Here is a 24,223-nt window from a genome sequence, read left to right on the forward strand (position 1 = left end):
CGGAGCGCAGACCCCGGCCCCCCGCCGCCGCCCGGCCCCCCCGGCCCGCGGGGACCCGCTGCGAGAGCCCCCGGGGCGGCACCGGGGCGGCACCGGGGCGGGGGGCGGGGAGCGCGCTGGGACCCCCCGTGCCACCGCCGTGGAGTTAGTTTGTAGTTTATTTTTTTAATCTGTTTTCGTTTTCACTTTGCTTTTTTTTTTTTTTTAATTTTATTTTAGTTTTTATTTTTTATTTTATTTCTGGTTTTTGTATTTTTATTTTTTATTTTATTTTTGAGCTTTTTTGTTGTCTATTTTTTAATTATTTTTTATTTTTTATTTCATTTCTGTTTTTTATATTTTTATTTTTTATTTTATTTTTGAGCTTTTTTGTTGTCTCTTTGTTTTTTTTTTTATTTTTTATTTTATTATTTTAATTTTTCTTTTACTTTTTAATTTTTCTTTTACTTTTTAATTTTTATTACTTTAATTTCTATTTTATTATTTTAATTTTTATATGTCATTGTTTCTTTTATTTCTTTATTTTTTATTTTATAATTTTAATTTTTCTTTTACTTTTTAATTTTTATTATTGTAATTTCTATTTCGTTATTTTAATTTTTACATATTTCATTGTTATTTTATTTTATTTTATTTTATTTTATTTTATTTTATTTTATTTTATTTTATTTTTATCTTGGGCACCTCCTCCACGCATCACTCCCCCCCCAGGCGCAGCGGTGTCCAGCCGGTATCCCCCCCACCCCCCCGCAGAACAAAGGCTCCCCAGCCCCAGCGCGGCGCCTCCTTTGTCGCCGCTGCAGTGCGGGGGGCCGGCGGCAGGCGGCAGCGCGGCCCCAGCCTCGCCGAGCCGCGCCCACATTCCCCCCCCCGCCGCTCTCCGCCCTCCGCCCTCCCTCCATCCTCCTCCGCGGCGGCGCAGCGGCCGCCCCCCCGCCCCGGAGGGCGGGAGCCGCGGGCCGGCCTGCCGGGCTAGAAATAGGCGGCCGCCGCCGCTGCCGGCTCGTTGCGAGCGGAGCGAGGGGCAGAGCAGCAGCAGTAGCTTCGCTTCCCTGCAGCAGCCAGGAGCCGGGCAGGACCAGCCCTTCCCGGGTGCCTCGCGTTGAGATTTCTTTTTTCCCGCTCCTATTTTTTTTTTCCGAAATAAAAGGGAAATTTTTTTTTTATATTTTTTTTTTTGGCATCCAGATTTATATCAAAATTAGCGGCCGGACTCGCCCGCTCTCTCTCCGAGCACGCGTTTGTGCCGTGCCTGCCGGCTTTGTGCCCTGAAGCCCCGTCCCTCCTCTTCCTCCTCCTCCTCCTCCTCCCCCTCCTCCGCCGTAAAGCCTTACTCAGACTCCGAGAAGCATCCGAAAGCGCCGCAGCCGCTTGTTCAAACCACCCCCTAAAGCGACGACCGCAACAAAAAGCCTTTTTTTTTATTATCTATTTTTTTTTCCATCCTTCCTTCCTCTTTTTATTTTTTCCGCCTCCTTCTTCCTTCCCTCCTCTCCCCCGCAAACGCATCAAGGTGGACGCGGAGCGCAAAAAGACCTTTGTTTTAAAAATGCCCATGGAGCTGACGCAAAGCCGCATCCAGAAGATTTGGCTTCCCAATGACAACCGGCCAGCGCTGCCCCGCCGCCGTGAGTACGGGCACCGCAGCGGGATGAGATGGGATGGGGTGGGGTGGGAAGCAGCCCCCGCTCCTCCTGTCCACCCCGGGGGGGCTCTTTGCAACCCCCTTTCCTCAAAATACCCACGCAGCATCCCGCCCCCCCCCCCCCTCCTCCTCCTCCTCCTCCTCCTCCTCCTCCTCCTCCTCCTCCCTCCCATCCTTTCCTCCTCCAGCATCATCCCGGTGTCCGCATCCCGACCCGCTGCCATCCCGTGACTCACTTCCAGCCCTGCGAGCTGGAGGAAGGTGTAGCCATCACATGGCCGCTCCCCGGCCCCGGGGGGGGAGAGGCGCAGGGACACGCGTGTCCCCATTTCCACTCCTCCCCGCCCCCGCCGCCTCCAGCCCTGGGATTAAAAGGGAAAGGAGTAACCTCGGCACCCGGGTACCAGCTCAGCTGGGATTTCCAGGGTCTCTGGCACCTTGCTCTGAGATTTATTAGTGATTTATTAATTTTTTTTTTTTTTTTTTGAGGGCAGGATTAGGGCAATGGATTTGGAAAAAAAAAAAAACCACCAGCTGTTTGCAGTTTACCTTGTGCTGTGCTTGGGATGAGATAGGAGGCAGGTGGAGGAGAGGGGGAAAAAATTGATGCTAAAACTTGTGCGGTGGTTTCCCTTTTTTTCAAAGCTCTGAAAGCATCTGGAGTGTTTAAAACCAACCTCTGCGCTTAAAAATTAAAATAATAAAAGCAAATGCTTGGGTCATGCCGGTGTTACTATAAAACAAAATCATGAATCATAATACAATCCTAAAGCTCAAGAGGCAGCTCTTTTAACTCGCCCAACAGCTAAACTGACAACCTGCCAGTTGTGCAACTCCGCGTAACTCTAAATAAGCGTCGCAGGAATCCGCAGAGCCGGGCCGGGGGAGGTGGCACTTCACAGCCTGACAAGGGATGGAAGTGGCTTGGGCAGTTGGGTGAATCAGCCTTTCCGATGCTTTTCTTTGAGCAGGAGTTTTTAAAGTCGCTTTGGACGTTTATTTCCCTTGGCCGGAAAGTTCCCTCATTTGAAAAATAATAATAATAAAATATATCCTATGAATTTGCCACATGTTGCCCCGTGGCTATGGGTCAGGCATGCGGTGAGGGACGGCGGTGCCGCCGAGGAAATGGCTTTCAGCAACAGGCTCAACAGCTGGGTTGCCACGGGGCTCTGCTTTGAGCGGGGTGAAATGTCTCCTGGCTTAATGCTTTGCAGATGTATCTGTTTAATTTGATTTTTTTTTTTCTTGAGGACTGACACCTTTGAAAGAAATCCCTCGTGTACGCGGAGCCTCCCTGTGCTTTTTGCTACTTTATTCACCTGGTTTTGCAAAGGAGAGAATTCCCTTCTTGGCAGGGCAGAAAACTAACATACTTTAATATATTAAGGCATCGAGGGGCTCATTAATACCGTCATGTGGCTTCTAATTATTTTCTCTTGGGGTGGGAACAAGCCACGTTGGGCACCGTTATCTGCGGTCTATGGGAAGAGTGTTACTGGGATTTTTTAGGGTTTTTTTTTTTTTTAAACTGGAGGTAGCTATTTTAAACTCGAGGTGCTATTAATTCCTCAGCAGCAACAAAGAGCGGAGCCACAAAGCTGGGTGGGAATGGGGGTATAACACAGACGTGAGGCCGGTGTGGTCCCTGGGGTGGTGGAGGGAGCGGGAGCATCTTTGGGAGCATCCTTGGGAAGCTCCCTCCGGGCTGCTCCCTGCATGTGCAATAATTAGTCCGATTGTCCGTTTCCTCGTCAGCGGGAGGCTGGAATGGATGCGAAGTGATGCCTTCATCTGCCCTTTGACGGCGATCCATTAAATTGCTGTCAAGCTGCACGTCTCGCACGTAGGGGCTGGGAAAGTCAAGTCATCGCAGGCGGCTGGATGGGCAGAGCCAGGCGAGGGGAGGGGGCTCGGGGAGGGGGATGCTCAGGGAGGAAAGGGGCTCCTGCTGCCTTTTCTCTCTCCCATCGCTCTGGCGTGTGAAAATAGGGCAGGGATGTGCGTGCAGGACCACAGCTGGCACGTCGGCAGGGCGGTAGCAGTTACGCGTGTGCGTGTGGTGTGCGGCACAGAAACACTTTCGTGAAGGTGTCGGGGAATTGCAATGGGAAGAAGCTGGAAAAAGGGAATGTTAAGGCTAATGCAGAACATGTGGTGTGGGAGCGGGAGGCGCAGGGGAACGCTTCTTAAGAGGAGACAGTAAAAATGCCTGAAGTGGGGAGTTGGCTATCTTATTTAACCTTTTATAGAAGCAAATTTCCTTCCCTTTATTTCTTTTCTTCCTTTTTCTCCTTCTGGGGAAGCATGAAAGCGCATGGGCGCTGACTTTCTAGCAGGTAGAAGGCACAAGTGATAAGCTACTTCTCAATATCCTGATTGAGCTTTTCAAAAATCATCCCTGACCTTGACTTACCTGGCTAGATGTCGATAATGCGTAATGAATATGCATTGAAATCCCTGGTAGCTTTCCAGCAGTGGTGAAAAGAAATGAATTAGGTCTTTGTGAAGCACTGGGAGCAAAACACTGGTTTCTGTTACATCCCTGATGCAAAGTTTCCCGGAGCCTTTTGTGATTTAGCTGTGTTTGGGCTCAGGTTCCTGATAAAAAGTTGCATGCTCAATGCCCTGGAAGCGCTTCCCAGGGCCGTAAACAGATGCTTTTTCACAATCCAAGAGGAACCTGCATCCTTCCTTTGGCAGCAAACTGAACTGGGGAGAGATTCCTCAAATACAGGTGTTTTAACTCCTGCAGCACCCTTTGGAGGTGGCATGTGTGCGCCCACACAGCACCAGCTCTGGGACTGTCTCAGCTGTCTGGAGCCAAAGGGACATGAACAGTACCTGGCATTGTCCCCGTCCTCTCGCAGAGCTATTATCTTAATGGCCCCAAATCCTCTTGGCTCTGCTCTTTGAGATCCTTTGTCTGCTGGCAGGTAGGGAAAGGAGGAGTTTCTTTATTCAGGTATTATTCCTTCCCCCCTCCCTTTATTTAATATGCGGTTGGTTTTTGTGCAAAAAAAATACTTGCACCCGTAGGTTGGTTGAGGATGTGAGATTGTTACGAAGAAAAAAAAAATTTTCTGGATATGTTGCACAGCTGCCTTGGTACCCCAGCATGTAAAATCAGCCCTCGCTGCTGAAATCAGTGGGAGCTGGCCCGGGCTTTTGAAATGCGGCACCGGGGAGGCAGGTCACACAAAGGGAGTGTGAGGGCAGCTCCAGCCTGAGGAATGTGGAATTCTTAGGAAAAAAAAAAAAAGAAAATCTCTTTTAGATAGTTCTCTCATCTCTTGCCTGCTGAGTCTGCTTTGGTGAGACAGCCACGCAGATGATGGGTGGCTCTTCTCTGCCCTTCTGGGCACCAGTGCTGTAACTCTTCCTCATGGCCTTAATTCAGTTTCTTTAGCTGTTGCTTTTTTTTTTTTTTTTATTAGGAAATCCCGTATGCTTTGCACACTCTCAGGATACCTCTCGGTTTGTTTGCCCTTCCCAGATCTCCGATGAGAAAAATCTACCCTGACCCAGCACCCCGGCTCCATCCCCGGGGAGCGCCTCGCATCCCCAGATCAGCTCTGGTCCCACCTGCGGGCAGATGGGTCGGGCAGGCAGAGCTCTCCGCCCAGACTGTAATTAAGCTGCATTTTTATGGCTCTGCCACCAGCCACTTCACTCCCTGCATTCCTTTCCCGTGAGGTCTGGGTGGATGGAAGGGGAGGTGAGAAATCCCCCCGAGGGTCTCGCCTATCCGGGCTGGTCTCTGCCTTCGCCGGGAGGGCTCTTGGTGTGTCACGCCAGGCAGCATGAAAGGCGGCTGGCTAATCCAAATTCCATTAGGCATCGTTAAGATCTTCCTTTCCCCTATTTAAAGCGTTTGGCTTTGTGCCTCGGCCTTTCGGGTGTGTGCAACACCATGTGAGAAGCAATTCTGCAGGGCAAACCCTGGAGAGGAGCAGGGATGCTGCCACGTTACATGGTCCACGGGGCGTGTGGTCCAGACGCATCCCGTGATGCTGGGACCAGGCTGTGGAGGACTAAAAAAATTCACAAACTGCATTCCCAGTCCTGCAACCTCAGCAATTTCCTCCAAACTGAACCAGGAATTTACTTTCTAAAGGATTTATGGGGGGAGAAGCGATTCACCTGGGCAGCTTGGCAGCTGATTTGTCTGTGTTTTGGCCATGGCACTCGGGTGAATTCGAAAGGAGTTTCTCTTCACTTGCCAAGTCATGACTAAGTGATGCCTCTGGATTTATTTCCAGCTGTTTGACATGGACTCTCTTTACAACAACAAAAAAAAACCCCAGCTTAAAACAGGTTTATGAGGAAAAAGGGATAAGTCACTCTTAGATATCTGCTTTTAAAGCCAGTGGTTCTGCAGTCCTCGGGCTCTGCTTGTCTTCAGAAGAAAACAGTTGTTTGCATTTGCACATGTATCAGCTAAAAAGCTAGCAGAAGTTTTTGGAAGGTGCTGTCTGTGGGTGAAGATCTCAGTGCAGACCTGGTATTTCAGCACAGCAGCCATATCTGAAGTGCGCTGCTGCAGGGACTGGACCCAAGTCCTTGGCCGTGCTCTAGGTTTGCACAGAACTGACCAAACCGCAGGAATAAGAGGGTGTATTTGCATTGATTTTTTTTTTTCCCAAGTGGGGAAACTGAGGCACAAGGGTCCTGCAGGGAGCCTGGGGCAGCTGCTGGTTCCTTGTCCACTTCGCAGCCATGAGGATGTTCTCCTCTTGCCCTGTCTGCAGGGATGCACAGGAGACACTGCAGAGATGATAGTGTACAGGGAGCAGAGGCTTCGGGTTTCCTTTAGCTGCTGAAGGACGAGGGGGAAGGTTGGGTCAAGAGCAAGTGCCTTGTAGGGTTGATACAAGATGAGCTGGAGGATTAACAGCTGCTCATGTTGTGCTTTCTCCTCCTCCTTGTAGCCTGTGGGCCGCAGCTTGCCAATTCCCCCACTGTGATAGTGATGGTTGGCCTTCCAGCCCGTGGGAAGACCTACATCTCCAAGAAGCTGACTCGCTACCTCAACTGGATCGGTGTCCCAACGAAAGGTGAGGCTTTCAGTGGCTGCCTGGGGAAAGCATGAGGTCTGGATCCTTGGGAGGTGCTCAAGGAGCTTAGTCCCTTGGGGAGTGGAAGGTGGTGGAGAATCTTTCCAAGATCCCATGGGACAAATATCCATGTCCTCCCATCACTTCTGCTGCAGCCCAGGTTGTCCTTCACTTTGAAGACCAAGGGATGTCCCTCAGCCTTTTGCTCTAAGGAAGTCAATTCTTGGCCCATTGCTAGAAAGCATTATCTGCAGGAGCTGCGCAGCTGAGTCGAGCTGTGCTGATGCCCGCTCCTGATTTTGATGGTCTTTGCCTTTCCCACCCAGTTTTCAATGTGGGGGAGTATCGCCGTGAGGCAGTGAAGCACTACAGCTCCTATGACTTCTTCCGCCCCGACAACGAGGAGGCCATGAAAGTCAGGAGGTAAGTGTGGGTACCACATCTGCGCTCATACCCAAGTCCCAAATGGGTGATGAAGCCCATTGCCAGCAGTGGGGTTGCCCAGCTTGTTTCGAGGGGTGATGGACAGACAAGCTGGGCTCTAGCTTGAGGTTTCCCTGCCCACCTAAGTAGGGCCTAACTTGGGCACCAAGAGCTGAAAACTGTAGTTGTCAGGGCTTGGCAGCTTCAGGGTCACCAATGCATCATCTCGAGGCTCAGCAATGTAGGGTATGAGGTCTGCCATGAGGTTTGGTCTTTGCTTCTTCATCTACCATTGCCTCTGCCGTGAAGACCAGCATGCTGCTTGGCACACATGGCTCTTGTATTTTTGGCAGGCTGAGGGTGTCTTTCCTAAATGTCCCTGGGAGAAGGAGGGAGGTGGTGAGGAGGAGCTGCAAAGCCTGCCCTCCTTTGTGGGAGTCTGTGCGCTGGCTGCTACGAGCATCTCTGAGGACATCGGGACCATGTGTCTCACCTCTTTTGCAGGCAATGTGCCCTGGCTGCCTTGAGGGATGTCAAGCTGTACCTGACGGAGGAGGGTGGCCAGATTGCGGTAAGCTCAGAGATGTGCTCCGTGGGGTTTGGCAGCAGTCTTGGTCCCGAAGGCGCTGTGCCCTGTGCTGTTCGCTCTGCAGTTCCTTCTCTGAGGAAGGGCTCAGTAGGAAACCAGACACTCTTGGTGGTAATCGAAATCTTTGCTTTTTAAAGGTTTTTGATGCCACCAATACCACGCGGGACAGGAGAGGGATGATCCTGAACTTTGCCAAAGAAAATGGGTTCAAGGTTGGTACCATTGGGCTGCTGCCTGTGTTGCATAGTCCACATTAGTGCATTGTTGGCTTTTTTTTTTTTTGCACTAACGTGTTGTCCTTGTGATGCTCCTGCATAAGGATGATTTCACTGCTGGATTTGATCAAAAAATATGAAACTCTTCCCTCATTCCCAATCCGGAGCCCTGGAGAAGGAAAGGATGGGAGTGGGGTAGAGAATGTGCTCTCCAGTCAAGGAGGGAGGAGGTTGGGTTGAGCAAGCAGCTGTTTGAGTGCTACAAACCTTGTTGCTGGCCTTCAGGTGAGCTTTGTTTTGCTTTACAGGTGTTCTTCATTGAATCTGTCTGTAATGATCCCACAGTAGTTGCCACCAATGTTATGGTAAGCATGGAAATGTCTTGCTTTTATTTTCCTTTGTGGAGGATTTTCCACCTATGCTCAGCTGGTTTCTTGTTGGAATGTCTTGACAGAGTTGGTTGAGGATTAGGAGGCTTTTATCTTTTTATGATGTATTTGTCCTGGGATGAGAAAGGACCTGTTATCTCCCAAGACCCAGGGCCACTTGGAAGTAATGAAAATAAAAGTTGTTGTAGCTTTTCCCCAGTTCCCTTCCACGGTCTCTGCATTTCTGTTGACCTGTAAGTTGATATCAAGGAGAGAAATGTATTCAAGATGCTTTGGTGACCCCACAAAGTCCCACTTTTTGGAAGTGATGACTGTGGGTTTAAATCCCATCAGAGATCAGTCTGACTTGGTGTTTTCAGCCACATGCAGCTTCCCAAGATCTGTTGGGGTCTGCTTTGAGAAGAAGAGCAGCTCAGCTTAGAGGTTTGTTGCCGCTAGTTGAAGTCTTGGCTGGGAGAGCAGCATATGGTTGGACTCTGATCCCAGAGGTCTCTTCCAACCTGACTGATTCTGTGATTCTGTAATAAAACATTGATTCCCGGCACCTTTGGGAGCTGCTGGATCTTTGATTTCCCACCAGCAGAAGAGCTCCTTTGCCCGTTAGGCTTGGCTAGGGCAGATGGACCTTAATTGGTCTACCTAGGCATGATTCACTTGAATGAAAGCGTCCTTTCCTCCACTGGGCTCTGCTCCAGCCTTATCTCCAGCTGTACATCTGAACCTTGCAAGCCATTTTATGGTGTCTGGGAATGCGTTGCAGGATACTTTCTTTGGAAACTAGCACTTGAAGGGAGAGAAAATGAATTACTAGCTGATCGTAGGCCTTTGCTCCATGGGGTGTTGCACATAAATGATGTTTAGTGCTGGGATCAGCGCAGACAATACACTGCAGGCCTGGGGTGTTGCTGCACACCTTGCTTGGTTGTGTTATCCTGTTGACTTCAGGATTGCTTGTGAAGTTACTAATGTGTAACGCTGCTGCTCAAACCCAAATCTTCAGGAAAAAAAATAGCCTGTTAGAGTAGTTTGGGCAGAACTTAGTCCATGAGAGTTCTGGATATTCACATTGCCCATTTCTAGCATCTCTCAGCCCAGTAGCTCGTAGCAAATAATCCACAGAAAGGGGTTGAATGTTGTCATCCTGCTGCCTCAGGTGGTGGACAGCCAGGTTGACCTCTGCCTCCTGGGAGCTTCATTCACTCAACAGGCCTGGGACAAGCATCTTATCTAAGCTCGTGCACTTTCCATCCTCAGCTTGAACTGTTTAAACCTAATGCTTTTCTTTAGCCACAAAAAAGCTCAGGTTTCCCACTGTGGTGGGTGGTGAGGTGCTACCCCAGCTCTTGGGAGAACAGGAGTGGACTGATACGCTTCTATACAGGTCATGCAATGGTTTACACCAGACTTTGTCACCTTGTGCTTAGCTTTGGGTCTCGTTTGCTTTTTTTCTGTCCTATGATAAGCGACTACTATGAAGTGGCTCAGCTGATAGCTGGATCTTTGAAATTTGAGATTAGCATGGTCTGGCTTGGAAAGCTTCCTAACCTCTCCTTGCGGTGTGTTTTCTCTCCTGCTGCAGGAAGTAAAATTGTCCAGCCCTGATTATCGGGACTGTAATTCGACCGATGCCATGGAGGACTTCATGAAGAGGATCAATTGTTACCAGGCCAGCTACCAGCCGCTTGACCCCGATGACTATGACCGGTAAGAGACTTTTACTCCTCTCCTGGGAGAAGAAAGGCATTCAAGCCAGCTGAGAAGTCATGAAATATGGAACTGTATTTCACTTTGCCTTCAAATACATAACTGTTCTAGAATAACATATGGCCAAGCATCACTGTGGATTCAGGCTTTTTCCTTGAAAATGCTGTTTTTCCTCAGCCCTGTGTGAGGGAGTTGGGCACTTGAAACCTTCCCAGGCTCTTCTGGGCTCACATGTGTTGGTTTCAACCTTGTTCTGCAGGTCTAAATACAAAAGGTTTGGAAAAGCACTTGGGACTGAGTGTTTCTGAGGTGCTTTTGTCATTGTCCCAGTTAAAGGAAGGGACTGCTTGGACAGGCTCAAATCACAAGGCTGAGCAAGCCCTGGGGTTTCTGACTAGTTGTGTGCCCTGGGAAGACCTTTGCTGTCCTGCACAACCATGCAGGCACCTGCCATCCTTTCCACTGCTCACAAATACGTCCGTGTGCCCTGCGCGGATTATCCTGGTCCTGCTGAGCCCTGTCCTAGGGAGGAACGTGCTCCCTGCTAGTCCTGTTTAATCCTCTTTACTGCTGGAAAGAGGAATAGCGATTACACTGGTGTTACTTAGCTCTCTGTGAATCGCTGTTACCTGTTGGCTTCCTGTTGAAAATAGCCTGCAGGAAATCCTTTTAGCTGGGTGATTATGCTGACTGAGATACCTCCCAAGGCTGTTGGGATGGTGTTTCTTTCTTTCTGCTTTCCCCACTGGCACCCGCCTCATCCTTGCTGTGCTTTCCCTAGGGAGCTTTCTCTCATCAAAGTCATCGACGTCGGCCAGCGGTTCCTGGTCAACAGGGTTCAGGATCACATCCAGAGCAGGATTGTTTACTACCTGATGAACATCCACGTCCAGCCCCGCACCATTTATCTCTGTCGGCATGGCGAGAGCGAGTTCAACCTCAGGGCAAAGATTGGAGGGGACTCGGGCCTCTCCAACAGGGGCAAGAAGGTGAGGGGGGAGGGAATATTCCTTTGTGGCTTCTAGGAGTGATTTGGCTGTAGCAGATGCCATGCATTGGGTTAAATGTATATTTGATGACAACTGGGGTGCTCAGAGGATCCATCTATAGGACTGGTTAAATTTCGGCTCAGGCATAGCCTCAAAACAAGACTTTCCAGCCATTGATGTTGCATGTAGGCTTGCATGTAGTTAGGGGTTAACAGAGGTTGGACTGCAGAAATCTCTAGGAGAGAAGGGTGTAAGTATCTTCATGGAGTTGGTTCAGACCTTGCACAGGCAGGGCGGGATGTAGAAGGACTGCTGCCACCCTTCGGTAGGGATAGCCAACTCCAAGGGTGCTTTTAGATTGCTCAGTACTTGATTCTTCAAAGACATTGTCAAACAAGCTGCTTCGTAGAACCATAGAATCATTTTGGTTGGAAAGGACCTTTACGATCATCAAGTCGAACAGTTAACCTAGCACTGCCAAGTCCACCACTAAACCATGTCCCTCAGCACCACATCTGCTCGTCTTTTAAATCCCTCCAGGGATGGTGACTCCACCACTTCCCTGGGCAGCCTGTTCCAGTGCTTGACAGCCCTTTCTGTGAAGAAATTTTTCCTAATATCCAATCAGGGAGGGTTAATAGCTACTTTGACTTGCCAGACCATTTTGAAGTCCAAATGGAGTAATTTGAAGTGTGACTGTTATCAAGGACTACAGAATAAATACATTGGTTTAGCACTCTGACAAATAAGCAGAGCTGTGGTTGAGGGTGGCTAGAGATCTGCCACAGCATTGTCGCAGAGCCCAGGTTGTGGTGCTGCTTCTTGGATGTTGATGTTGTTCCATGATTACATTAGGTTGCTGCTTTCTCCTCTGCTTTCTCTCTGTTATCATACCGCTCATAGCTTTTGGGGATCAATGCGTGTGTGGCTGCTCTGTACCTCAGAGCAGAAGGCTAATACCACTGCCTACGGAAGGCAAAAGAGGTCCTGGAGAAGGCAACATTTACTGGGAAGCAGGGAATAAGGCCTATTGGGAAGCTGTGGATCAGGAATCAACCTCTTGTATTTTATGTCCCACAGTTTGCAGTGGCACTGAACAAGTTTGTTGAGGAGCAGAACCTGAAGGACCTCAAAGTCTGGACCAGCCAACTAAAGAGAACAATCCAAACAGCAGAAGCTCTCCAACTACCCTATGAGCAGTGGAAGGCACTCAATGAAATAGATGCTGTAAGTATCTTTGATTGCGGTAGGAACAGCTGGATCATGCTGATTGCTGCTTGGTGGAGAGGGTGGTAGCACTGGTCTTTTCACTTTTGCCTAAAACTCACCTTTTGTGGGGAGATTTTCCTTCTGTGGGAAAGGGTGGTACTTCTGCAGTACTCACAACTTGACTTCTGATCTTAGCTCTGCCTTGTGAAGATACTTCAAGATGTTGGCTTGAATGAGCAGGTTAAAATGACTTTTGCTTGAAACTGCTCTGTAGCTGACCACTTGGAGGGTTATAGACAATTGCTTTGGAGAAGGTTTTGCATGTTGGGTGTGCTGATGCTTTTTGACTTGAGCGTATCCGGTAACCTCATGGATGTCCTGTTCTGGCAGGGCGTGTGTGAAGAAATGACGTATGAAGAAATCAGGGAGCAGTATCCAGAGGAATTCGCTTTACGTGATCAGGATAAATATTACTACCGCTATCCTTCTGGGGAGGTAGGTCTGCAAGGAGACCTCCAGCGATGTGACTCAATGTCCTTCTTGTCTTCATGCTGTCCTCTACACTTGAGGCAGAAGAGCAGCAAGTGCCCCAAGAAACTAGAATAAAGATGGGTCAGGGCTCCCATTTACCTTTTGCATTGAGCTCTTGTGAAATTGTGGTACACGAAGGTCTTATTAAGAAATGTATCACTTAATAATAGTCCCACTGACTTGATAACAAACTAGTAGGATGGCTTCTTTCTCCTGACCTGAAGAAGTAGCTACATTCTAGAGCAGCCTGAAGATGAGGCTTTGTTGAACTTTGCTTGATTTCAGCAGTAATTATGCTGGTTTAGTTTAGTCAAGGGCATTAAATCAATATATGGACCAAGACAAGGATCACTGTTTTGTGTGAGGTGCTCATTTTCTTGATTCTATGCCATATCTCCTTTCCCTTCTTCTGTCTCAGTCCTACCAAGATCTGGTGCAGCGCCTAGAGCCAGTCATCATGGAGCTGGAGAGACAAGAGAACGTCCTTGTGATCTGTCACCAGGCTGTCATGCGCTGTCTCCTTGCATACTTCCTGGACAAGAGTGCAGGTGAGCTCCATGTCCCTGGGCAGGTGGTTGATCCTGCTGGAAGAGGGATGATAGTGCTCTGAGGAGATGAGAAATTTGTTCAGGTCCATGTAGGGCTTGGAACATGGATCTCTTTGATGTGGGATGGCCTTAGCTGTTGATGAAGATGTGTTAAGCCAACTTTTGGAAGAGGGGATGGGATAACGCTCCTGCTTTGCTTTCTCTGCAGATGAAATGCCCTACCTGAAATGTCCCCTTCACACAGTGCTGAAGCTCACCCCGGTGGCCTATGGTAAGTGGGGCCATTCTACTAAACATGCCGAGGGGTTTGACTTGCACCTCCTCCTGAATCCAAGCTGCCTCTGGGAGAAGAGCAGGGGTCTGGGGTGGAGCACTTCGTAGCATCCTGTGCCTGTTGGGTTTGCTGATGGCCTCTCTGTCTCCTTGTGCTCCCTTCTGCAGGCTGCCGGGTGGAGTCCATCTCGCTGAACATTGAAGCCGTCAACACCCACAGGGAACGGCCAGAGGTGAGTGTTGCTTTTCCTCAGAGCCATCCCTTGGTGTCCCCCTCCTTTCCCCCACGATCAGCTGGCAGCGGGGATGCCTGGGTTGGGCATGGGGAGATTGCTCAGCTAGATGCTGGAGGACTGGAGCATCAGATGGGTTCTTACTCTGCAAAAACGTGTCCGGTCGAGGGTTTTCCGAGGGAAAAGGACTGTTGCGTGTGCCTGCTTCCCACTGTGTTCGCTGAGATTAAAGCTGGCCTGGGGAAAGCTCCTCCCTGGTCTTTAACTTCTACCTGTGCAGTCATCTGCTCACCCCGAGCAGGGAACGGAGCCATGGATGGAGAAGGTGACTTCTCCCGGGTCTCCCAACTGGCTGGCAGAGCCAGGGCTCAACACCTTGCCCAACATCTCCTGCCTTTGTGTTTTTGTTTTTGTTTTTTTTTTCCCTGGCATGCCAACGGCTCTGTGGCTACCAGAGTGCCTTTCGGTTGGGTGGGAAGCAGTGGTTCTGGGCTGGGGATGCTGCGGGGAGGAGAACCCTCACGTGGAGGAAAACCCCCATGAGGTCAAGTTTATATGCCCTGTGCTCCACCAGGAGCTTGGAGGCCAGAGCACGGGGACACCAGCACAGTGTTGGGGCTGGGTGGCCACCCAAGGGGGAACCCAGGGACCCTGGCAGTGCCCATGTCCCATCCACTGGGACCTTTGCAACTTGTGTGTAGCGGTGATGGAGCCTGGCTGGATGTTGGATGGTTGGAGCCATCCCCTTTTGGCCCACAACTCCTTTCCTTCGCTTCCTGACCTCAGCCGCCTCTCCCTCCCTGCGGCTGTAGGTGGGGAAGCCAGGGGCCATCGATGCCCTCCTCCACCACCCTTGCTGGGGATGGCAGGAGAGCCGCGGGCTGCGGGTGGGATGGAATGAGACACGTGCGAAGCGCTTGGGTCCCTCTGCTCGGCTGCGTGGATGCTGCCTCTGCTTCCCACCTCGCTTGAGTTGGAGCTTGGCGCAGTGCCGCCCCTCGCTGGCTGCTCTGCCCCCGCGTCCCGAATCTTCCTTACCAGCCCCGGGCTGGCTCATCTTCCCTCTTCTTGCTTTCACACCCCTCCCTGGGTCGGAGGGACCAGCTTTGAGGAAGAGACCCATGGGCACCTCTTTGTCATGCAAAGTCATGGCTTTTGCTTACTGCTGGGCTTTTTTAGCAATCTGTGTTTACTTTTTTGTGAGCAGAGGCTCAGGTGAGGAGAAAGTCCATCTCGTTTCTGAGTGCAGGGCCTCTTTGGGTTTTTTCCTTCCCTATTTGGGCAATCACGCTGCGTTCTTGAACGTCTGTGATTCTGTTTTGCATTAGGGATTTTTTTGGTGTCCAGAGCCTTTCAGTTTATCATTTGCACGTTGACAGCGATTGTGGGGAAAAGCAAAGGCCACTTTAAGAAAAAAACCCAAAACAACCTGCTTCTTTTTTTTTTCCTTTATAACTGTCGCCTTCTTCCCTTTATTTTTTTTATTTACTTTTTTTTTTTTCCTTTGTCTCACTCTAATTTAGGAAGCAAAGAAGGGACCTAACCCGCTCATGAGACGTAATAGCGTTACCCCTCTAGCAAGCCCAGAGCCCACCAAAAAACCTCGCATCAACAGCTTTGAGGAGCATGTGGCTGTTTCTTCCGCCCTGCCAGGCTGTGTTCCTCAGGAAGTGCCCACGCAGCTGCCGGGACAAGTTAGTTGAACTCTTTTTTTGTTGTTATTCTTTGTTGTTTTATTGTTCGTTGTCCTCCTGTCGCTCCTGAAGCTGGGGAACAGCTTGCATTTGTCGCAACCTGCGCTGCTGTCTCTGAGATGCATCTTTCTCCCATGGCTGCTGTCCCTCCCTGCCTTGGATTGGTTTCAAGACACACCTCTAGAGTGGGCAGGACCGAAGGGCTCATGCCTTGCCCCTGGATGTACTTGGCTCCAGTGTAGACCTGGGCATTGTAATAAAGCAAATGTTCTTGTGCTTCACTCAAGAAGGAGCTGCCAGGACCCATCTTTGACTGGAGGGATCTCCTCCTTCCTGGAGAAATAGGCAAAATAGACCAAAAATGAGTAGAAGCCTCTTGGCATGGTGAACCTGGTTGCCTTCTGCAGCCCCGGGTGAAACCCTGTGGGTAACTGCCGTGATGCTCGAGTGTCCTCTTTCACCCACCCATGAAGGGATGTAGAAAGAGAGACCTTGCAGTACACTTCTGCAGGAACAAAAGCCCCCTCCCTGTGCTCGTTAAGGAGCTGGGGTGGGACCATATACAGATATATAGGAGCCCCTTTGCCATGCTGCCCTTCCCGCAGCTGCCTGTTGGATCTTGCTGTTTCGCCCAGCCCCTCTTCACGTTGTCTGTGTTGTCTGGTGTCCTCTTGCCCCTCCTTGGCCAGGTCCTGGGTGGGTTAGGAAGGGTGCTGTGCTCCTCCAACCGCTCTGCTTGGTGGCTGCTTCACATGAGCCTTCCCACCCTAGCAAGCACCGAGCGTGGCAACTCGGTCTGTCTCTTGGCTTTCAGGGCTTCGCTTGGGCTGGTTGATTCTTGCAGCAAATCCTCTGCCAGCTTCGGTTTGGAAGCTCTCGCTGTTCGGGTGCCCCTCGCTGCCGTCCGGTGTCCTCTGCCCAGTCTCGCGCGGCGTTACTGACACCTCTTTCCGTTCTCTCTGTCTCTCTGCAGCCTTTACTAGGGAAGGCATGCCTGTAAGTACCTTCTTGCGTCTTATTCCCCCCTCTCACCCTCTTTCCATGTCTCTTGCCATCCCACCGGTTGTTTTGTTGTTGCTGTGAAACCCGGTTGGGGTGTGAACTTCTTGGAGTTAATATTTCTCTGTTGGGGGGGGCGGGATTTGCATACGTCTTAGGAGAGGTGAAGAGGAGACTATGGGTGCTGCTTTGTCCAACCCAAAGTATCATAGCTTCATTAAACGTCCCAGTTTTGTTGAGAAATTAAGCAAATTATCACTTGCCCTCTATCAACGATGTCTAAATTCCCTGCCTCCTCCTTGGACAGTCACGGGATGGGAGATGCTGTTGGGTTTTCCTGAGGTTCTCTCCTCTGCGCTAGCACATTGTACTGTAGGTGATAGACCCAGGGGTCTAATTTGTGTCTATGAGTGATGGCATCAGATTGATCTCTGAGAAGGTTCTGACCTCAGCCCCCAGCAGCATTTTATCGCCTGCATGGGAGCAGGAGTGTGTTTTCTGGAGCTGGACTGATCCTGGGTCCTGGCATCTGCAGTTCTGCAAACCTGGATTTTGTGAACAGTCTGCCCAGATGTCTTGGGCAGAGTAGATGCAAGGATATTGTCCTCTAGCTCTAGTAAGAAAGCACGATGCCTTGAGCATTTAATGCACTAATTATAAATAATCAAGGCTTCGACAGTTTGGCTCAGTGCTGTTAGATCCTTGTGTAATAGGGACAGGACAGCTTCTGGATAAATCTGAAGCCTTTGGACTTGATTCATGCTACACCATTGAGTTGAGAGCAGCAGTTGTTGGAAGCTGCACTCAAATGTCTTCTCAAAGACCAGGGAGATTTTGGGGCTGAGCCGAGGCTGGGGTAGTGCCCAGGGGTCTTTTTGCCCCACTATGGACCAGTTCGAATCAGCCTACATGTATCCCTGTCCTGGTTCATTTTGTGGGTTGAAGATGGAGGAATCTGCTATAACATGGCCAGGCCTCAGCCCTGGTTGCACATAGCAGCTGGTGAACCGCATGTTTCTTCCCCTTTTAGAGTAAAGGTTTTTGAGAAAAGGGAAGTTAGGAAGGTCACACTTGGCTTTGCTGGCGGACAGGTTGGGGAAGATCATCACGCTCATGCTTCTGGGCGAATGTAGAGGTTGAGTTGCTTAGCATGGCCTGCATGTCTATGCTCCTTCCCTTGCTGCTCATGGTCACAAAAGCCCCTTGATGAAGTGCCTGGTCTTGGGCTGTTTTGAAAGCATTTTTGTTTCTTTGTCCATCCCTCCATCCACCTTTTTCCCATCCATGTTGTAATAAGAAGCACTGCATGCCTCAGTGCTGGCTGGGACACTAAAAACACACTCCGATGTTGAGTTTGGGAGATGGCTGCATCATGTTTTGCTAGACTAGGAGCTCTGCTGGAGCAGACAGTGGTGGTACCCACCCCAGATGTAGGTCGGCAGCAGCAAGCTTAAAATCTCCAGCTGCTGGGAGCCTGCCTCCACATACTAGTGTGGGACTTAAAGGCTGCTTTTGAGGGAGCAAAGAAGACACCCCGAACTCAAAGGCATGGTGTCAGTACCTCTCTTGGAGGCCGTTACCTCATCCGGTCCTCACTATGACCCACCACAACCCATGTGGGGTCAGGGGATGTGGAAGGTACCTTCTTCCCAATTTGCACCATGGGACTTGGTTGGCAGTGGGTGATTTGTTACATCAGCCCTCACTGTTGGGGTCTTGACCCCCATCCAGGAGGACCAGGGGACACCTGGAGAAGCTGGGGCACAGAGTCCTCCTGACTGTGGGATCGAGCCAGTTTGGGGTCATGGGACTACCTGGCGTGATGATTTCTTTTGCTTTGTTTGTGATCCAAAGTGCACTTTTTAACAACGACCTGATCCCATCCCTTCTTCTCCCCTTCACTTTTCATGCTTAAAGACGACCCGTTTGTCACTTTCTCAAAGTTTTCTCTTTACTAATATTTCCAAGGTAAATGGCTGTGGTTCATGTGGCTTTTCCTAACCCTCCTCCTGTCTCCTTAGATAACAGAACAGCTCAAGTCCGCTCTGCCTCGTAGCCTGGCCAAGATTCCTGGTGCTTGTAAGAGGCAGTTTAGGTAGTAAAAGCAAAAAGAAAAGAAAAGATTTTGAGAAACCTTCCTAGCTCTTCCTGGTCCTTTTTTCCCCACCTTGTTTCATGTAGTTTTGTGGATCGGGAAATGTCCTTGTTGTGATTATCTCCCCTTGGGTTTCTCCTTTAGCAGATGCTCTGCTCCAGCCACTGACCTCAGGGCTGGTCCTGCTTGTGTTTAGCTGGTTGTCTCTGGTTTTGTGGTCCTCACCACACGCTGGTGGGTGCCCGTTGTTGCCACCCTGCACCAGGGCTGTGTCCAAAGCAGCTCTAGGGCCCATGAAACCTCATGGGGTGTCACTGGGGGAGCGGGTGCTCCTGCCGTACTGCTGCTGGTGGCTGGTCCCCATGCTGGCTCCTTGGTGCGGCTGGCAGGGGCTGCATCTTCTTGGCAGTTTAAAGGTCACAAACAGTGACCTCCTTGATAGGCAGGAGGGGACACTGCCCACCATCATGGGGAGCAAGAGAGAGATGTTTAATTGGGCTCCTTGAATGAACACTGTGGTCCCCTGTCACCTTGTCTTGCATGGACCAAAGAGCAGCTTCAGAAGCGCAGACCATGTGGGGTGGGAGGGTTGCCTTGGTTTTAGCTCAGTTTTTAGGGATACTTCTGCCAAATTCCCACGCCGTAGTTAAAGCCAGGTGATGCTTGAGGGGAGGGGTGTAGGTAGCAAGTCAGCGCATCCCCCCCACCTCTCTCCTTGGGTGGACAGTGTCCTCTCATCTGTGGTGGATGCTTTTGTAGTGACCCGTGCCATGGCTTTCTGTTACTCCCCCTGTCCCTTCGTTGACGTGCACGTAGAAGATACTGCTGGGATGGGGTCCGACCCAAGCGCAACCCCCAACCTTGGTCCTTCCCCTCTCGTTGCAGAACATGAACAACTTGCAGAAGCCGTCGTGACTCCGTTGGCGCTGCCGCGAGGCCACCAGCGACGCCAGCCTTCCCATCCCATTGCCATTTCTGAAGCTTGCTTACAAACGGTCTCCTCCGTCTGCGGCGAGGTTGACCCTCGGCTGTTCCTACCCACGCCCGTTCATCCGCAAAGCCGCTCTGCTGAAGTGGGGAGAGGTGCAGGAGAGCGGAGGAGAGGAGCCGAGCTCCCCCGGGGTCACCACCAGATCTTTAGGCTGCAGCATTTGCTCTCCTCTCCGGCGTCCCGTTAGATCGTAGCAAGCTGTAAAGTGCTTCTAGCGCACAGGAGTTTAACTTCCCTCTGTCAGCGGTTTGGATCTGCTTTTGTATAGACGATTGGTACCCATCCATCTCTGGGTGGGGTGTATATATATGTGGATGGTGCGGGGTTAGCAGAGAAATGGGGGGAAGGGGGGGGAGTGAAGGGGTTTTGCATTTTTTTTTTATTATTATTATTATTAATTCCTTTTCAAGAAAGCCCCTAACGTGCCGTGCCGCAGTCCTTCACCCATGCCACAGCCTGTCTCACACACGCAGCCCGGCTCACCCAGGCCCACAAACACCAGGAAGGCAGTTGTGTGAAGTCCTTCACAGCGAGAACTGCTGGGTTTAACAACAAAAAAACCCCACCCAAAACATATATTGTTTTATTTTTCCTTTTTTTGTGAATCAATACACCTTAAAGGCGTTCACAGAGAATATAGATCTGGGTCTAAAACCAATCATGAGCTGCCTGTAGTGGAGGGGCAGCCACGCCGGGGGTGGTTTGGGTGATGCTTTCATCTCGGGGAGCACCCAGGGATGCTCCCAGTTCAGGTGTGTGTCGATTTTTTGGGGAGGCTGGGCACTGGTTGAGGTGCTGTGCATCTACTTCATCTCCCCTTTCCTCTGCCTTGGAGGAAAGTGGAGATTTTGGGGGGGCAGGGGTTGAATCCTTGCATGATCACAAGTCTATAGGCTGAGCTAGATGCATTTTGCAGACACACAGGTCTAGTGGAGGTGGCCAAAGGTCTGGCCAGGATGCAAAAATCCCTGTGTGGCTGCAAAAAGCCACAAGAAGGGACAGTTTTGTCTGTGTTCTCTATTTTTTTATTTAATATATATACATGCACCCACGTGTGTGTGTGTATACCTAGAAACCGCTTGGTTTTTGCACTTTATTTGTGGCAGGAGCATAACTATTTTATTTTTTTCAAGTCGTGCCCCTTAACAGGGGAAGCCTGAATGCAGGCAACTTTTTTTTGTTTGTTTTATTTTGCATGCTGGAAAGCTCAGACTACAAAAAAAAAAATAGTAGTTACAGCATTCGAGGTGTGTGTGTGTGTGTGGAGAGGGGGCGGGGGGGAAACGGGGCAAGGTCCTGGCTTAGGCTCCACCAGCCAACTCCCAGTGGTTTCATACGCGAGATCCCTTCTTGGCAGCCTGTCCCAGGCTGTGAGACAGCAGTTAAAAGTGGCAATTAACCACTATTGCTTTGTGCAAAAGTCTGTGGATTTTGAATTTTTTAATTTTTTTTTTAGGGTTTTGGGTTGTTTTTTTTTTTTTCCCCACTCCTGTTGCAGCATCTTCTCCATCCCCATCTCGGGCTTTTTGGCTGCTGGGGGACTGCAGATGGGCAGCCCTTTGGTTTCCTCCTTTCCGTGGCTTTCCCCAACCCCCTGTGTAGGAAACAACATCCCTACAGACAGGAGCCACAGAGGTTTGGGGGGAGAAATAATGATTATTTTTTTTTCGTGTGTGTGTGTGTTTTTGGGGGGATTTGGTCTGCTTTTCCTTTGGGAAAAGGCGAACCACAGTGCCTAGAGCTTCAGTCTCGCTCAGCCAAAGCTCGGAGGGGCACTGATGGTGGGAGGGGGCCAGGACCACGCTCGGTCCGTATCCAACGGGGGGGATGGTCTCAGCAGTGCCCTGCCTGTGTGAGCTTGTGCATACGTGTATTATATTCCTGTACAGAAGAAACAAAGAACGCTTTTTCCTCTTTTTTTTTTTTATTTTTCCCCCAATAACTTCATTAAAAGCAGACATCTCCCTGTGCATGCGGTCGACGTCTGCCCTTTTGGTTTCTCTGCATTTGAGAAAAAAAAAAAGAATGTTTTGGGCAGGCGAGTCACTTGTCTTTTCAGCCCACTTCCTAGGGAGTTTTATCTCTCTCCTCCTGCTACGAAGAGATAAGCCGGCGAATGCAAACAGGACGTCTGGCTGCCCCGTGATCAATCCTGTAAACATGTAATTCTGCAGATGTTTTGGCGTGTATTTGTGTGTGTGTGTATACATATATATATAAAAATATATATATATAAAAAAAATCAAACCACAAAAATAACTTGATGACCCTAAACTTTCTTCCTTTGGAAATAGCAGAAGTCTCGATAGGTCCTACAAAAAGATGAAATTTGAACCTGGCATTTTGTTCCAGCAAGGGGAAAATTGGTCTCTGAGCAGCAGAGAGATCCTCTCGTGCTGGAGGGGTTGGCGGTAGGTGGGATGGTGTCAGCTCCATGCCCCAGAAACTCGCTGCCCATCGTTTTTGGTTATCAGAGCCAAGAGCCAGGCAGTGATGCTGCAGCCGAGGTGGGTGGGGAGAGGGGACTTGTCGAACCACACCAATGATTTCTTCCTTCCCCTTTTTTTTTTTTCCTGGTTTTGTTTTCCTTTGTGATACTTGAATTTATTTTTTTATTATTTTTTTGATAGCAAAGCGCTCTTTATTTATTTAATGTATACTGCAAAGCTTGGAGAGAAGGGTAGTTACTTGGGATTTTTTTTTTTTTTGATTTATGGTATGTTAACTGTTCTGTATATATGTCTGGAATAATTGCCTGATATAAAGCTGTGCCAGCTTAAAAACAGGGTATGCCTTTCAGAAATTTGTATATTTTGCAGTTGCTGGACCAATAAAATACCTTGTTGAAATACAGATGTGACCTTATTCTTCCTTGCAGGAGGAATTATGCTCTCAGGCCCGTCCCATGTGCAGCTGGGTTGCCCTGAGGGTGACCACGTGCCATGCAGTCCTGCCTCGCACATATGTTCCTCTGCCTCATAAACCCCTCCTGATCCCGCAGTGGGTTTTCTGAGGATCATCTCCAAGGGAAACCATTTGGATCCCATGGCCTGATCCTTTTTTTTTTTTTTGACCATGTTACAGCAATTGTGAAGAGTTCATCAGTGGAGTTGAGGGTGTGATTGCTCCAGCCGACTGTTGACATCTACTTAGGGCAAGCGAATACCTGCCAAGCTCTACCCACTACATCACTGTTGAGTATAAAGGTGATGTGCTGGAGAATGCCCTGCCTAGATCTTCAAGGCTGCAAGTTAGGCAGGACTAGCCATTTCTTCAAACCTGGCACAGTTCTTGAAACCAAATGCCTGCTTAAAATGATTTGTGCTAAATGAAGCCAAATTGCTGGACAAGAGCTGTCCTCTGAGATTATGGCAGGAAAACAGCAGCTGCCACCTGCAAGCAACGTTGTAAAATTCCCTGCAAAGTTGGTTGTTTTCTTTTTTTTTTTTTTTGTTCCTGGCTCCAAAGAAAAAGGGGGAGAAGGCAGGGAAAGGTGTAATTTGGATGTGGTGCCTGAAGTACATCTTGGGTGGATGCTCCCCAAGTGGTTGGAGGCTCGTCCCCCTTGAGCAGTTGTGTCTCTGAAAGCTTGTTAGGACCAAAAGGGGGAATAAAAGCATAGAGTGTTGTGTGTTGGAGCTCAGCTCTGTGGTTAGCCACTGCTGGCTGATGTGCAACCCTTGCTCTGATCTTCCCTGGGCTTTCAGAGCAGGTTGAGCCTTGCGTTGGGCTGGGGCTTGCTGCAATGCAGCTGGGCTATGCAGGGGCCATCTGCCTTCTCCTTTCTCCTGATTGCTCTGTGCAGCAGGGCCCCTCACCAGGGAGGGGGGATCTCTGATTTTAAGCTTGACTGAAGCACCTGCAATAATGTTTTTCTGGGTGTGCACGCAGACACGCGAGGCTCTAGGGCGATGCTCATCCCTGCAAGCATCCCGGGGGCAGGGAGGACCCGTGCTCTCCGGGAAACCCACAAACCGCAAGGTTTAAACTTTTTTTATTATTATTTTTTTCAATCTCCAGCAACCTGGCCATCTCCTTGACCCAAGCAGAGACAGAACGCTCCTGCCTTATTTCAGGGCAGGGAGCATAGCCTTGCAGAGCATCCCACGAGGATGCGGGGGCTTCGATAACATCGCCAGCGGCGGTGGGCTGAGATTACGTGTAGCCACAACAGCAGCGCTGCTCCCCTGCCTTCCCTGGGTGGGCAGGGGCTCTTCTGAAGCCGTGATAACCTTGTCCTTGTGGGGGGAGCACAAGGCGGGGGGGATGAGGAAGGCTTTGCCTCCCAGAGCGTGGCTTTGGGTAGCGCTTTCAAGGCTGCTCTGCGTGAAAACACCCCCTCCAAAAAGCCTTTTCTCCTCTTTCTGTGTGCAAGGGGGCACGATGTATCATGCCATCCATGCAGGAGAGCCGTGCTAGGGAGGGGGTTCAGGGGCCAACGCCATCCCAGGCAGCATCCTTTGTTTTTCTTCCATGCGATACATTCTGCAGCATCGCAGAGAAGAGACATTCCTTGAGGCAGGGCGGCTTTAAAGGTTACACTTGACAGCGGGAACATTTCCCTGCTCCCAGTCAAGTCCCATTTTCATTAAAAAAAAAAAAAAGCACAAACCAAAACCCAGCTCACTGCTGGCAAACA

The 24,223-nt window shown here is 49.9% G+C and overlaps 1 protein-coding gene across 4 annotated transcripts; it reads left to right on the forward strand.

The window, feature by feature from the left end:
- The first annotated feature begins 1,154 nt into the window (after positions 1 to 1,154).
- On the forward strand, positions 1,155 to 19,904 carry PFKFB3 (6-phosphofructo-2-kinase/fructose-2,6-biphosphatase 3). Of its 4 annotated transcripts, none has more exons than XM_068400336.1 (16): positions 1,155 to 1,628; positions 6,577 to 6,702; positions 7,029 to 7,125; positions 7,630 to 7,696; positions 7,852 to 7,926; positions 8,238 to 8,294; positions 9,898 to 10,022; positions 10,804 to 11,011; positions 12,092 to 12,238; positions 12,611 to 12,715; positions 13,170 to 13,299; positions 13,508 to 13,570; positions 13,741 to 13,805; positions 15,329 to 15,499; positions 16,473 to 16,495; positions 18,416 to 18,470. In XM_068400336.1, exons 1-16 carry the CDS (start codon positions 1,550 to 1,552, stop codon positions 18,468 to 18,470), a joined length of 1,593 nt encoding a protein of 530 aa, XP_068256437.1. In that variant the 5' UTR covers positions 1,155 to 1,549. The 4 variants fall into 4 exon arrangements, with proteins under 4 accessions (XP_068256437.1, XP_068256434.1, XP_068256435.1 ...); XM_068400333.1 differs by lacking the exon at positions 18,416 to 18,470 and adding an exon at positions 19,479 to 19,904 and having other exon boundaries at positions 1,456 to 1,628; XM_068400334.1 differs by lacking the exons at positions 16,473 to 16,495; positions 18,416 to 18,470 and adding an exon at positions 19,479 to 19,904 and having other exon boundaries at positions 1,456 to 1,628.
- The last annotated feature ends 4,319 nt before the right edge of the window (positions 19,905 to 24,223 follow it).

The sequence above is a fragment of the Nyctibius grandis genome, chromosome 5 (assembly GCF_013368605.1).
Source record: "Nyctibius grandis isolate bNycGra1 chromosome 5, bNycGra1.pri, whole genome shotgun sequence".
NCBI lineage: Eukaryota > Metazoa > Chordata > Aves > Nyctibiiformes > Nyctibiidae > Nyctibius > Nyctibius grandis.

Bases quoted from the DNA above. Each gene is read 5' to 3' on its own strand.
- PFKFB3 (XM_068400336.1), top strand. From the start codon at position 1,550: ATGCCCATGGAGCTGACGCAAAGCCGCATCCAGAAGATTTGGCTTCCC. The intron at 12,239-12,610 runs GTAAGTATCTTT...CTGTTCTGGCAG, and splicing joins CACTCAATGAAATAGATGCT to GGCGTGTGTGAAGAAATGAC. The intron at 13,300-13,507 runs GTGAGCTCCATG...CTTTCTCTGCAG, and splicing joins CTTCCTGGACAAGAGTGCAG to ATGAAATGCCCTACCTGAAA.